We start from the raw sequence: 16,178 nt of genomic DNA, 5'->3' as shown, positions 1-16,178 counted from the left end.
GTCAGCGAGCCTAACCACCCGATCCTGTTAGTCGCCTTTTACGACAAGCATAGTCGTGTTTTACGGCAAGTGTGGTTATTGAATCTGTTTTTTGTTAATATATTGACACTGGTCTAAATCCATTTATATCTATCACAGCTAATATCAGAAACCAGTATTACAGTAGTCATGGGATGTGACAGTCACATTTAGGGCTTGGACCGTACACCAACTGTCCGATCAGACACCTATTATAATACCTTGCGATACATATCTTGATACTTGCATGTGCTTGTATCTGTGGTTCCCGAGACAGGATAGCCAAATACCTGGCACACTGACAATTTACAGTTGGCAGTGGCAAGTATGGCACAATGGATGAAAATATTTACATTTTCACAACTAATTGTCACTACTAATTAGTGTTGTGTAACAGTTGTTAAAGCAAACACTGAAGATTAGAATCAGTATTTTTTACTTAGTGTGCGACTATGATCGATACTTGTATCGAGAATCAACAACATGGCGATCCACTGATGCATCGTCCCACCAAATTATGATCATCCATGATCAGTCATTGAATGTCAGTTTATAACAAACACATTTCTCAAGGATAAGTCTTTTACCAAAGACAGCTTATATATACAAAAAATACAATACTGTATTATACATATACAATCATATAACCAAGTGTAAAGTGAAATAACGGAAAACAACTACTTGTTTGAATCTCTCGGGAAAACCTCCATAAACAGATGTCCTCTGGAGAGTGCACACAGACATCTCCTTCTCGCTGTAACAACCATCATCAGCAGGGGGACAAGTGAATAAACAGGAAGCCTTCAAATCTGCATCTTTAATGCTGCATCACTTTTCAGGAGGTGATGACTGACTTCCAACGCTACACTCCACCTCACATGCATGGTGTGTAATTTGTGTTTGTTAGTTTGTTGTTCAACGCTGCACTTAGAAATATTCCAGCTATATGACAGCGGTCTGTAAAAGAATCAAGTCTGGACCAGACAATCCAGTGATTGAAATCATGAGCATCGATACACGCAATTGGGATACGATGACACGTATCAACCAAGTCAGTGAGTCTGACCACCTGATCCTGTCAGTTGCCTCCTACAACAAGCATGGTCACCTTTTACAAGTATGGGTTGCTGAAGACCTATTCTACCCCGGATCTTCACGGGTCGTGCTTTGTGATTTTCACTCCAAGAACCTCCTCCACCTCGAACACTGGCAATGACAGTGTTAGGCACTGTCACTAGTCTGTTAGTGCGATAGTAGTGACAATCTAGAAGGACATGCTTTCCTCCAAACACTGGTCGAACTAAACTATGGACTACTTGGACTTCATGGAGTCCCTGAAAGAGAATGGGGTTTTCTGGTCGATCATCATTGACACACTTTATGACTTCAATACACCAACAACGGGTACAAGCCAACACGATCAGTAATCACAAAGATAAGTGTCTTCTCTTTCACATCAAGAATGAAAGGATATTCCTCATCCAACCACTGCCTATTGAACATAACATTTTCTGTTATGCGATTTCATCTCAGTACCTAGGACTCTTTCTGGAGCTGACTCTTCAAAGTGTAATTTGCCTGTTACTTCTGACAAGACACAAGTTTAAATGTCATCAACAGGGCTTCCAGCACTGGGTTTAATCCTGAAGATGCGGGAGATACGACTGTCGTCAGCTGTCCTTCATCTTCCACCTCTTCAGCCTCATCTCATAACATCAGTCTTTAGCATCTCCGATTCCATCAGCATTGATTGCAAACATGGCTTCCGCTTCTGGCAGACATGGAGAGTCATAGATCTTACAGATCCGTGTCTCACCTCGGCCCTTTCTCAAGTAGAGTCTGAAAAATGCAGAAAGTTAGTGAGGTGGATTTGTTGTTTGTTGTTTAATGCCACACTCAGAAATATTCCAGCCGTGTGACAGCAGCTTGGAATAGTCAAGTATGAACCAGACAATCCAGTGATTGATATTGTGAACAATGGTCCACGCCTTCTGTGAATGATGACATGCAATCAAGTCACCAAGCTTGAACACCTAATTCATTTATTCGCTTCTTACCTGGGTGAGCAGGGTTTCCCCTTACGCAGAATTCTTGCGTATATGACTCTCAATTAAGGAAATATACGTCCAGAAATAAATGACTGCGTCATGGCTGACGAAATTTCAAAATATCTATGTTGTTTACCAGCTTTGGAATGAAAATATTACAATTACTCACCTGAACTTAATTTATAAACATTATCTGAAGACAATATATGCAAACATCTTAAAATTTACGTCTAGTTTTTCATTAATCATACAATAAAACATTTGACTCACAAAAAATATTTTTGACTCCCAAAAATTCATAGGCTGAGTCAAGGTGACTCTCAGATATTGGAGTCTAGGGGGAACCCTGGGTGAGTGAGTATGGTCTTTTACTTCTAGCATCATTCCAGCAATATCACGGCAGGGTACACCAGAAATGGGCTTCACTCAACGTACCCATGTTGGGAATCAAACCTGGGTCATCAGCGTGATGAGCGAACGCTTAAACCCACCATGACTCGCCAACTTACGACCACCATAGGTAGCTGACAACCAATTCTAACACAGAATCACTGGAGGGTCATCTTCCCGATGCCAAAAAGTTAAATGACTATAAAAGTCAAGTTTCCACCCTTGCCGATCGTAGCGCCACCAGTGGTTATTTCGAGTCATGTCCCTTCTAAGCCTCTCCTATGGACCAATAAGATTCCACCTCTCATATCACTTGCATTTGTATCAAACAAAATGGCGGCACCCTGTCAAGACAGTGTGATCGATAATCAAGTTCTATATTGTGATAAAACGGGTCTTACCTCGCGAAGTGCAACAAACTACGTGAGCACCTTCATAAAACATGTAAAGATTTGGAAAATATCTGTTGACAACAAATTGGGGGTGTATATGCTTTGCAAATCCTGCAATCGACTGAAATCTACATGACAGTTTACAAACCGAATTTTAATTTTGTTGCACAATTTTGATTGCACTATGCATAGACTCTTTAGTCCAGTCAAAATGTAACTCCATAATACCAGCCTAGTTCAGCAAGGGTGGAAACTGGACTTTCATAGTCAGTTAACTGCCTTGCCTCAGGAAGATGCCACAGGGCTAGTGAGTTGGGATTAACACTTTGGACAGTTTTTAAGATTTTATCTCAACCATGACATAGTTCAGAGCAATTATCATGAGTAGTCTCTTGACTATTTATCATGCATTTTTGTTAAAAATTTATCCAGATTTATTTCATTACTCGTCTGAAAACCCCCAAAGTGTCAGTTGTTTCCACACAAAGTCCAACTAACTCACCTTGTTGTGGATGCGTGAGCAATGATATTTCCACCGATGGGTTTCTTGGGGTCAGCCGTGAACATGGACGCACCATCCACCTGAGCTACCACCTGGTTACTGATGAGTACAGCAACTCCAAACTAGGCAACAAACAAAGCCATTAGGTACTGATTGTAGATAGGTCTTTGGAAGGCATTTAGAAGTGATTCACATGAGGAAGAGAAGGAGTAAGCATATACTTTGAATCGTTGTGTTCCTCATAATACAGAAGTTGACATCCATAATCTCTTCCTTATGATTGTAGATAATCTTCAAAAAGGAGTAATTCAGGGATAGACATATCCACAAGTCTGTTCGTCTGAGAACAGTAACAATCTAGAACTAGTTTTATCCCAAAATCTAGTCTTAACAACAGTTGTGGTCCGAAATGAGCAGCAGACTAGTTTAATATGGCTATTGGGGTTGACTCCTGTAAATATTCCAACATCCAAACTGTAGACATGTAAGATAGGGCTTGACAATTGAAATTGTTTAGGTAGTGAGATGGATCTGGCAATTTACATCATAATTGAGTTTCTAACACATACACAAGTTTAGCAATTATTTGATATTTTCACTAGTCTGCAAAAATGATCTGCTACAGAGTTGTCATCAGTTTAATGTTCACGTGCTAGTCCACAAGGAAGTGTTACAAGTTCTTTCTGAATTTTACAAGTGTGAAGCGATGAAGAATGTTTCTGTTATACAGGTAAATCTGCGTCGACAGGTGCCAGAAAGGCCTGACCCCAATATTTTTGACAGGTCGGCTTCTTTGTATGCATGCCATGTGAGCCATATCCTGACGACCTGACACCTGACCGTTACAGGTAAGAGCTCAAGATAAGCTGCATATTTGTGTAAAATACACATAAAATAAATAAAAAAACGCATACAAATCAAATCCTAGCATATATAATATGCAACAACAACTATAAATACGCTATTGAAATAAAATGAATGTGTATATTACAACTGTTAGATAAAATGATTGTGCATCAGCCAATCGCTAAATTCACTTACCGACAGTTACACTCGGAAAAAACGTCTGCGACAAACATACTAATGGATGCCAATAAAACGCACATCGTACCTAGTCAATGTACATGTTGTATCTTAATTAGCCGCTGATTGGTGACAAAAAAATATATACAAATTAACCCAAAATGGCTTCCCGAAGACTGAGCCACAAGCAGACACAGATGGGTATACTAATATTCAAATAGTTTTAAATGATTTACAGGGATTGTTACAAAACAGGTTTTAAGTTAAAAACCCAAATGTGAAGAAACAGATGGGTAAAAATAATTCAATACCCTCTAAAACTTGTAGATACCCAATCAAAATAAAACCCAAGGGTAAAATACCCAAATAACAGCTCTGCAGGTGACGATGCAACTCTATCCCTGAAAACATTTGCACCGTGAAACACAAGTCCATCATCTTTCCTGTGTGTACAATAGCAGTATCGAAGTCATGTACAAAGGGAAATAACTCTCTTAACTTGCTAAAGGATTTTACATCAACTTGAGTTCACTAATGCTTTATCCCTCTGAACAAGTTTTTAGAGAATATCATTTAGCAGTTTTCATCAAAACAAAAGGTTCAGCATGTCACCCTCAAACATAACACACTCCAGGCTGTAGGTTAACAGACATGTTCATCCATTAAAATCACTGTAACCTAGGAAGAAGGCTATTTCTGCGGTCATCTAGAAACAATTTTGTTTGCTTTGTTTTAATTGTTTGTTGTTTAACACTGCATGCAGCAATATTCCACCTATATGATGGCAGTCTGTAAATAATCAAGTCTGGACCAGACAATCCAGTAATTGATATCATGAGCACTGATCCACGCAATTTGGATACAATGACATGTATGAACCAAGTCAGCAAGCCTGGCCACCTGATCCCGTTAGTCGCCTCTTACGACAAGCGACAAGCGTAGAACCAATTTAAAAATGTAGGCACATCACTGACCTCATCAGCTAGCCTTAGTAGCATCCGGAGAAACCTGGCCAAGTGCATCTGTCGGGCAGACAGCTCACCGCGACCGGAGTAGTCTGTCCTGTACAAAGCTGTGGCACTGTCCACAATCAGCAGGGCGTATCTGAAGATAGAAGAGGGTGTGAGTATGTACAAGCAGGGACAGATACACTTGAATCCAAGGTCAGGGACATAATTAAATTTAAAGTTTTAAAAAATTCCAATTTTTGGTCTAGTAAGATCAGCTTACACCAGGCAATATACAAATAAAAATTGAAAATAAGGGCTTTGTTTACAGTTTGGCATAAAGGTTTTTGCCATAATATAATCCGTCCATTGTGCTTGGAAAACTGAAGAAGGTGTAGACTTATTAAAACCATACACAACACCTTAAAAATATGGGCCTGGGTTTTTGATCAGTTCATTTTCTGAGACATTCGGTGAACTTTATCAAAATTGTCCTAAGCATATTTTACAAGTGAGTGAGTGAGTGGGTGGGTGGGTGGGTGGGTGGGTGGGTGAGTGAGTGAGTGAGTGAGTGAGTGAGTGAGTGAGTGAGTGAGTGAGTGAGTGAGTGAGTGAGTGAGTGAGTGAGTGAGTGAGTGAGTGAGTGAGTGAGTGAGTGAGTGAGTGAGTGAGTGAGTGAGTGAGTGAGTGAGTGAGTGAGTGAGTGAGTGAGTGAGTGAGTGAGTGAGTGAGTGAGTGAGTGAGTGAGTGAGTGAGTGAGTGAGTGAGTGAGTGAGTGAGTGAGTGAGTGAGTGAGTGAGTGAGTGAGTGAGTGAGTGAGTGAGTGAGTGAGAGGTTTAACGCTCTCTTAACAGTATTCCTGAATTCCTGCCTGGCTGTTCTCAAGCTTGACCACAGTCGCCGCTGGGTGAATATATACTATTATCACTGACTTTTGATATCTCCACTGTATTTTGGTACTTGATACAGACCACTGCCATCATATTATTCATTGCCATTGAATATTGTCCAATCACTCTTTAGTGTACTGCCATTGTAATTATTGTACAGTCATTTAAATGATCTGTAAATCCAGTTAATTTTTGTAATACATTTGTTGAATGAGTACTGCTTGTTGGTTGTTTGTTGGTTTCGCACTAGGTTCTTTTACACACAGATTTCTGGGTTAACATCTTGTCTCAATCTGGGAATTGAAACGTAACAATCTGACGTACCTGGACTCCGCCATCATGGCCGCTGCCTGTATGAGCAGCTGAGACTGGTGGTCACTGTTGTAGGCCCTGGCATACGCCACGTTGTCCAGAACATCACTGCCCGACAACCCATACCTGTATACAATGCATGAACAATGTATGCACAATTCAAAACTTTTATAAATTGGGAAACCTATCTGAAACTCAAGCCGTCAGTTAAACTAAAAACTGCAATTTTTAGATTTCGATAAGGCTGTCATGATCTAGAAATCGATCTTGGGCGGCATGCAAGTATTCCACAAAATCTACGTAAATACAAGTTATGCAGCTTAAACTGTGTTGAAACGGAATACCACTTTATATTTATCTGCCCCTTGTTTGATAACTTAAGACAAACTTCTGCGTTAGAAATTGGCACTGGTCCTATAGTCATTGTCAAACTGTACATTAGTTAAGGTATCATAAGGACTAGTAGATATTTGCCATTTTTAAGGATTTTTCTACCAGTCCAGTCTACGTAAAGTCCACAGACATTTGTGTACAGAATATAATAATACAGACAGGCTGTTAAACATTGGATAATACATTTCTTTCAACATGAGTATTATAAATGTATTTAGATGAATTAACTACAGTGTTAGGATCGCTAGGAATGGTACTAAGGGGTAGTGATGTGGTTACAATATAGTCCACATGTCACACTAATGATCAGCTGATTCAAGTTTATTACAAGCAGGTGATGGAAACAAGGGGACATAACTCTGCAGACCTTATTGTGACCAGAAAGCAGTCACACACATTGACTAATTGTTATCAAAGGTCTGCAACAACAACATTATCAAAATGGCCCAAATTGGCTTGCCGTCTTGACCTTGTTTTGCTGTTTACTCATTTCCCTCAAACAGATTCTGTTTGAAGTCAATTGTTCCTCAATAAATGCATGTAATTCAAATGTGGTGTGAGCATGTCACATACCTCTCGGCTACTGCCAGCAGTCTCTCTGGGCGGAACGTCCCCTCAGTGTCAATGTACATAGCTTTGCCTTCCCCTCCTCCCATATCAATAGGCAACTGCAGAGGAGAAGTCAGCAACAATTACACCCTGTGACTAGCCACAAGTCAGAAGCTAGATGAGCAAAATTTCTTCTGGTTTACACAAGTTTGGGTTAGAGGTTCAAAAGTTTATAGCACAGATTCACTAGCATATCCATGGGTGCACCAAACTCAAATTGAATGAGTGTCTTTAACTGTTTGTTCGTTTGTTGTTTATGAACACTCAGCAATATTCCAGCTACACGGTATGTAAAATAATTGAGTGGACCAGACAATCCAGTGATTGACATCATGAGCATCGATCCACGCAATTGGGATAGAGGATATTTCATGTGTTGAGTGAAATATCATGTTTCTTTCATCGAGTGACGGGGAGAAGGAGATATTTTCATGTGTATTTCAGAAAATATGCACATCAAAATTAAACTTTGCACTGTACCTCTTCTATTAGTATGGAAACTTCTATGTCAAAAAATGAAAAAAGCTCTATTTCTTTCAGAAAGTCTGTAGTTTTTCAGAAAATTAACATATTGAAATCCGACTTCCCACTGCACATCTTCTATAGGTATAAAAAAACGGACAGAATTCCTTGGTAAAACTTATTACCCCGACATTTTAGGTTGGATAGGGGGATAACTAACATACCTGACATGTGACGGCTAGTGTGTGGCACAGCTGTGTCTTGCCAGTTCGGAACTCACCAAATATCTCTGTGATAGAACCAGTCTCAATACCCCCTGCAATCAATCATTATTCTCATCAATGGAAATATTTCACAAGAAGTCTAAAAGATGAATCATGTTTGTTTGTTTGTTTCTTGTTTAACGCCACACACAATATTCCAGCTATATTGGTCTGTAAATAATTCAGTCTGGACCAGACAATCCAGTGATGGACATCAAGTGGTAATTACCAGTAAACGGGAACACTGTGACAGAGATATGCTTTTCTGAAATCTTGACTTCCTAGTTCGACCAAACAATAATACAGATATTGTCATGAAACCTTAGAAGAAGTCTTTAATAGGTGTTAAAGACAGGACCCTTTCTTTTTACCACCATCCATTCCACTGATGGGGGTTGTATTAGTGTTGTAATATCAGGGCTTTCAAAATGAGAGTCGGCCAGAAGGCAAGGTTATTCAGGCAATTTTGTAAAATAATTCTTAAAATTGGTATTTAATAACTTGCCATGTTTATCACTGCATTTTTTAAGAAAAGAGTATTATACTTTGTTTCTAAAACACCCTGATCTAAGAAACCTAGTAAAATCAAAGATATTTTTTATATTTGTATTCTAATCCTGCATTACTCCTTAACATGCTTAATGCATCTACTGCCTGTTAACACACATTCTTGACAGCAATCTTCAAATGTTCGCAATACATATTGCATCGTGACTCAAGTATCGATACAAGATGTTGCCATTCCATGACACCCTCATACTACTGATAGTACTGCATAGTACAGGAATCAAAGTTTAAATTTTTACCAAGTAGCCATATGGTTACAAGTATTTTTTTCAGGTAGCCAGTGGTAAAATCAAGAAGTCAAGCTAATATTGTAGGTAGCCAAAGGCATTGGAAATTATCTTTTATCTAATAACTATAATATAATAATATAATAGTTATAGCACTAGTCTTGAAATTGTATATTAATGGAAACAGTACTTGATTTTGTTACTTGTGACTCGAACAATGATGCAATTTATGTTATTAGATTACATAGGTATATCTTTATACTAAAATAACGTACTAATTACATTAATATTTATGTATTTTGGTTCATTGTCAACTTTAGGAGGAATTATTTGTGAGTACAATTATCAGCAGACATGTTTTCAAAGATCGGCTGTTCAAGGTAGTCATTTGGCTACCCCTGAATTTTGGACAGTAGACATACTGAAATTTAGGTGGCATTGTCGACAGTTTTAGTTGCAACTTTGAGGCCTGCAGTAGTAAAACTCTTTCAATAGCCTCACCTTGGAGTAGCTTGTCAAGTTCCTTGGATCCTGTTGTGACCTGAATGATTTCAGATCTCTTCTGGTGGAACTCAGTGGCCGTGGTGAAACCCATAGGAACCAACTTGGCGGACTCAGTCTGCAATTCAAACAACACGCTTCTGAATGAAACCAAACATCTTTTATCTGATACACTAATTCACGGAAGGCGACTGCTCCCCTGTACCAGTACATGGCTCAGTTTACCATAAATGACTGTCAATTACCAGTTCGGGTGCGTGGTAGGGCTGGGACCAGTCCAAATTTACTACCCGGGTACCTGACCCCTTATTACCCGACCCTACCCAGATACCCACTGCAGGTCTTAAGAGTTGGGAACAAAATGTCTGATTGGTAATTGTTTTACTGCAACCCTGGCTAAAACTATTCAAACAATTAGATCATGTGTTCATTGAAGTTGACTGAAGCTTTATCTTTACTCAAACATATACAAGTCAAAAGGAATATTTGCATCGTCAGAAAGAAATTTAGCGACTCGTAGTGTAACCAGTGAGCCACAGTGAGTTTTTGTCAATAAACCATATATCATGTGACTAACCACAAGTCCGGGTAGTCCTGTGGGTACCCGGGTCCTACTCAGGACCCATCCGACCCGAGTACCTAAGTTACCCATCCCAGCCCTAGTGCGTGGTATTACTGGTACACCACAATATGAAATACTAATGACTACGTACAAAAATGTTTGGAAAATACCGTTTTTTCAAAATCATGCATCTTTTCAATTGTTTGAAAACTTTACGTAAGTGACAAGTTTAATTAAAACTATGAAATTAGGAAATTAGCTCTAAGGAACTGTTACCTGTGATCGAAGAAAAAGCAAAACTATTTGCCACCAGTTTCTTGTATATAATCATGATAGTGTGTCTATTACGCATAAGTTGTAGCCATAGCAACAGCCAACAAAATATGAAGTTGTCAAACATGTGTGGGGGTAGTTTTTGCATTCATGTTCCTAACAAATTACAGATGAAAGAACACATGCAGTACACTGTGGTACCTATCGTAATACATGAATTATTATTGCAACAAATTGCAATACGGAATTCAGGCCAATACATCACTTATAACCAGCAAACCAGCAAACAGAAGCACTGCTGCTCTACTGTCTTGTGCACTGGTGGGACATTGTAACGAATACTGTTTGAGAAACTTAGACATTGTCTCTGTGTAATAAGCGTTATCATTTATGGCTAAATTTGTTTTAATGTGAACCAGCAAACCAAGCAAATGTTATTTGAGGGATATGAATCAAATCTGCTGACTGGCAACTAGCAGAGTGTGGTCCTCCTTTACAAGTGAACATATTTAGCCTTTGCTCTGTTCATCTTCCCAAGGCGAGGGAGTTAAATGACTAAAAGTCCAGTTTCAACCCTTGCCACACTAGGTTGCAACTTTGTGGTTCGATTGTAGCGCCACCAGTGGAGATTACGGGTTATGTCCCTCCTGTTGACCAATCAGATTCCAGCTCTTTATTTCACTTGCATTTGATTCAAACAAAATGTCGACACCGAGTCAAGACAATCAGATCGATAATCAAGATTTTTTCCCCAATAAAATGGGTCTTAAATTGGCAAATCAAGCAGTTGACCGAAATCTGCACAGTGACATCCATGTGGATTTCATTATGTGATTTTGATTTGACTATGCATCAATCGTTAGTCCAGCTATTATAACTCCATTATTGCAATCTAGTTCGGCAAGGTTTGCAACTGGACTTTTACACTCAGTTAACTCCCTTGACTCAGGAAGATGTCCAAGGAACTTTTATTTGAGGGACAAAAATAAAATCTGCTGGGACTGGCAATTAGCCATGTGTAGTTCCCCTTTAATCAAAGCGTTAGAACTAAACTGAAAAGCTTCACTAGCCCGGGTAAAGATAAAATGCCCCTGTAATGTTAAAACAACTGGGAAATTGGGAATTTTGTACTAGTCAGCAGGAATTACCAATAGCCCTGGGCTAGTGGGCTAGTGTTAATTTCTAACCCTGAATCATAGGTAACAATTTAAGCCTTTGCCCAGTTAGACAAATCAGATTCCTACCAGGATTTTCTCTGCCTTGGCTTCACTGATGCCCTTTATCCCCAGCAGCTGTTTCTTGGGAGCAAATGCCACAGCCTCCACTGTGAAGAACCCAGCTTCCTCCAGCTTCTTCAGGTCATTGTTGCTGATTCCATTGCCCTGAAGCAGCACATGGGAGATGATTATCACGATGTTCCTTTGTGGCTTAACGCCGCACTCAGCAATATTCCAGCTATACGACAGTGGTCTGTAAATAATCGTGTCTGGACCAGACAATCCACTGATTGATAACATGAGCACCGATACATGCAACTGGGAAACGATGACATGCATCAACCAAGTCAGCAAGCCTGACCAACCTATCCTGTTAGACGCCTCTTACGACCAGCATGGATTGCTGAAGACCTATTTTACCCTGGATCTTGTTGGATGGGCCTGATTTCAGAATATATGCTACCACAGAATTCAGCAAGTATTTAGGATCCACAAATGATATTCACAGTGAACAAATCTGTCAAGTTATATTCATTGTAATGCAGTTACCATATTCGCTCTATTAAACAATCTGCTCCAATTATCACCCTTGACAAACTTTTATCCCTATTTGTAAGGAATCTTTAGAAGTGCCCCGTACAAAGATCCAAAATTCCATATCTTTTCTTGTGTATATTACGAAAAACATGTGACAGAAACCAGCAGCACAGGAGAATACTGCCTGGTAACTGTTACCAAAAAAATTATTTACATCAACGTTTTCAAGAACTAAGTTTGTTCACCACTGCTTGATCTCGGACAACAGTCTTAATTCCTTGTGCATGACTTTAATAGAGCTTCCCACCTTTGTCAATTTTCTAAGTGCTCAGGGCGCCTGTTACGCCATGTAAACCGTGAAGATCTGGGGTAGAATAGGTCTTCAGCAACCCATGCTTGCCGTAAAAGGCGACTTTGCTTGTTGTAAGAGGTGACTAACAGGATCAGATGGTCAGCCTCGCTGACTTGGTTGATGCATGTCATCGACTGCCGTCATATAGCTTGAATATTGCCGAGTGGGGCGTTAAACAACAAATGTTACACCATGATTACAATATAATCATCATACTCATAAACTCAAAACCACTTGGCTTATTTCCTTGCTATAATGTTAACCCCACATTGAGATAATTAGGAATGTCGGGGACAATTTGGGAATTTTTTTTAATAATTTAGATAAACAGTAATTATTAGCAGGATTGACTATGGTTTTGATAAAAAAAACATCTCCTGCATCAAACATGCTGAATCACCAAAACTCCTCCAAGTCAGTCAACCTCCAGCATCACAAGCTAAAACAAGTGATTATGAACAAATCATTAACAATTGGCAGGGCTCAATATAGCTACATAAAACATGCACCAGTGCACCCTGTCACTGAAAAATGCAAACTAATATTCGTCTATCAATGTTTTGTCTGTCTAACCCTCACTTGTCCACACAACATCGATATGTGAACAAACCCAATGCAGCTGAGCTTTAGGTGCCGTACTACATCACTAAGTCCTGTGTTGAGTGTAATTCATGACACAAAAATATGACAGTCATCAAGAATCTGAGATTTTAGTGAGTGAGTGAGTTGGGTTTAACGCCGCTTTTAACAGTATTCCAGTTATATCACAGCGTGTCAGCTTAATGTGGAAGGAAAGCCCGAAGTGATGCAGGTCTTAGACGTTGACCACTTCGGTGAAACCCACGAGCACAGGTATGCTGACAAACCTAGAAACATAAACGGGGCGAACCGGGACTCGAACCCACAATCATAGGTTTCTGGCGTGCCCAAGGGACACAACTCTGCACAGTGAATCACTGCACCTTAGACGACTGGGCCACCCGTGGCCCCATCTGAGATTTTACTTATTATAGTCTGTAATATCAATAGAATAGTGCTGATAACTTTTTGAGCAATTGAGTTTTTACTCGAGGGTTTTTTATTTTAATTGGGTTATTACATTTTTCATTGGGCAATTGGTATTTTTTCACTCATCTATTTATCACTGTATTGGGTTTTTCCCAAAATTAGTTAACATTTTAAGATTTAAAAAAAATGAAATAATGTTTTAGATATATTAAACTGTTCTAAATATATAGGTTTGACTCGGAAAGTAAATTAGCTCATAATTGGGTTTTGGAAATTAGCTCCTTTGTAAGCATGCTGAAAAAGCTTCATTGAGTATTTACGCGTGTTTATTTCATATATTTGAGTTTTTCATTTGATGCATGCGTTTCTGTACACATGTTAATTCAAAGTAATTGGGTTTTGAATATTTTTGGGGAGTATTTAAGGCAAATACGCTGCTTATATGTAGCTCCGAGATAGGTTCATTAGACTAGTTAATGCATCCAAGTTTTATCTTTGATCAGTTTATTGGACCAGGGTGCAACCTGGATTTGTCTGGTGCAACTAGCTTTTCATGTCAACATGCACCTGTGCAAATTAAATAAAATTCCTTAAATCAAGCCCTGAATGGTTGTGTATCTAACACTGCCTGTAGCAACGTCAATAACTAGCCTAAATTCCTGGTGATGTCTTTTTTGGTCAAAATTTTTAATATATTTCACTGATTCAGTTTGATTAAATATTAGGCCTGAATATGGTTGAAAATAACTTGTTTGGTTGTCATCTCTGAAACTGTCCAACCTCTAGTTTGGCAATTGGCATGGGTCCAAATGTTTCTTCCTCTGCTTCTGCTTCCACCTCCGCACCCCGAGATGCTTGCATCGCCATGTTGTTGTTGCACAATAGTCTCTTGCCTGGAGCAAACAAGATAACATGAAGAAACATCTTCACGAAAAACATGTTTCGTCATTTCGTCTAGGTCTCAAAAGATTGGACAAGGATACAAAACATTTCATATTTTTAGAAATAAGATCTGCTACATAGTTTTCATCTACCTGATGGAAAAAGTGGTTGTCTCCTCCATGTGCGAAATACGCTAGAAGTCGGAAAGCGCACGTAAAATCTCCAATGTAAGTAAGTAAGGTTGTCTCCAGTCCTCACTGTATTCTGCGATCACAGATTATTCAATTTTGCAGAAATGCCCGCTCAGTGCAGAAGTGTTCCTATCATGAGGAAATCACTTTTGGTGCAGAACACAACCAGAATCATGCATTTATCTGCTGCAGAATTTGTCTAATATATTGTAGAATTTTAACATGCAAGTCAAAAGCTGGTCTAACATGTACAAGTTACATTGGTTTACTTAAATGAAAGAAATTATTTGAATTTTACATGGTATTAATTAAAACATTCCAAATAATCATTTGTGATGTAGATCTAAGTACTATCTTTCAATGAAAAAAATACTTTTAGAGAAATGGTTAAATGAATCCATATCGTTTTTAAGTAAAGTTGACTGTAATATTATTGCTAAATTACCACACAAGTAAGTGCATGTTTATGTTTACACCAGTGATCGCCAGATTCAGGCAATGGATAAATATTTCGGAAACATATCTGCCACAAATCAGACAGGCGTAAAACTGCGAAATTCAGGAAAATTTAAACTTAAAAGTTTGAATAATCATGATAACTGTGAGCAGAATTATTAAAATTTAGTTTCCGAATTTACAAAAATTGATCGCCGAGTTCTTATTTTTGGGGGCCGCGGAATACAGCGGGGACTGAGACTACTCGTCCTTGAATATTAGGGGGGGGGGGGGGGGGGGGGTCATAAATTGTAATGCAAATATTGAGGTGGGTCATGAAAAAAAAATACAAGAACACGGGGAAGGTCAACCATTAACATTGCAAGGGAAGTGTTTGAGGCTTCAGCATGATCCTCATGTCAAGCAGGCAGCACTTGGCTCACTGTCAACGATTTAGCCTATTTACTTACCAGTGCAATGTATCACCCAAACAAGGTTCTTCGCGATGTTTGAAGGAGAATTTGTTAATATTCCGTTGAATGTAACCAGAAAATAATGTTTTATTCACGTGTCGCTTGCCTCCAAAAATGCGATGTTATGAAACTTGGATGTCCCGCCAAATCACGCGATGTATTTGTAAGGGAGATAACTCTAATGTTTAGCCCAATCATACACATTCGCTAGAAAATAATCTTGAAATCACTATAATCTGTTGTGGTTTACATTTTATTAATAACAAAACTTATCTCGACGAGGAGATAAGTTTTGTTTTTATTCAAATAAAGCAAACACGGAATTGCTTTTCTTGTCAAATGATATCTCACCAAGTGCCCCGACAAGCTTTACTTTTTAATGGGTCGACATTATATGATACAGTCTTAAGACCAGTACCACCTCCACCCGCCCATGTTCTTTTGAACTTAAACCATTTATTGTATTCGAAGAATAACAGATTAGTTACCGTTTGCTTTGTTCCTTCCATTTTATTTTTTTTAAAAAGATTACACGATGTTTTCGTTTGGTAATCCCACGGACTTGTATAACCATCTGTTGCGTTTCCTATCCAGGTTATATAGGTCCGTGGTAATCCTAAGCAGAGATACCCAATACATCTTGTTATGCCCATGGGCGGATACAGAAGGGTGGGGGGGGGGTCAATAAATATATCTTAATTGTG

General features: G+C 39.0%; 1 protein-coding gene across 1 annotated transcript; it reads right to left on the bottom strand.

Moving 5' to 3' along the window:
• Positions 1-1,317: 1,317 nt before the first annotated feature.
• LOC139442687 (DNA repair protein RAD51 homolog 1) lies at positions 1,318-15,621 on the bottom strand. The gene is made up of 10 exons (XM_071223562.1): positions 15,472-15,621; positions 14,274-14,386; positions 11,624-11,761; positions 9,545-9,662; positions 8,211-8,302; positions 7,489-7,583; positions 6,535-6,648; positions 5,348-5,477; positions 3,351-3,472; positions 1,318-1,857 (listed from the first exon to the last, which is right to left on the bottom strand). Exons 2-10 carry the CDS (start codon positions 14,358-14,360, stop codon positions 1,734-1,736), a joined length of 1,020 nt encoding a protein of 339 aa, XP_071079663.1. The 5' UTR covers positions 14,361-14,386; positions 15,472-15,621; the 3' UTR covers positions 1,318-1,733.
• Positions 15,622-16,178: the final 557 nt, after the last annotated feature.

This window comes from Haliotis cracherodii, unplaced genomic scaffold (genome assembly GCF_022045235.1).
Source record: "Haliotis cracherodii isolate W230 unplaced genomic scaffold, xgHalCrac1.p SCAF_5, whole genome shotgun sequence".
Lineage (NCBI taxonomy): Eukaryota > Metazoa > Mollusca > Gastropoda > Lepetellida > Haliotidae > Haliotis > Haliotis cracherodii.
Note: the sequence above shows the minus strand (reverse complement) of the source record. Positions and strands in the feature narration are given on the sequence as shown.

Excerpts from the sequence above, each read along its gene's own strand:
- LOC139442687 (XM_071223562.1), bottom strand. The coding sequence starts at position 14,360 with ATGGCGATGCAAGCATCTCGGGGTGCGGAGGTGGAAGCAGAAGCAGAG. Across the intron at positions 8,303-9,544 it reads ACTTGACAAGCTACTCCAAG|GGGGTATTGAGACTGGTTCT; the intron begins GTGAGGCTATTG and ends GATTGATTGCAG. Across the intron at positions 7,584-8,210 it reads CACTAGCCGTCACATGTCAG|TTGCCTATTGATATGGGAGG; the intron begins GTATGTTAGTTA and ends TCTCCTCTGCAG.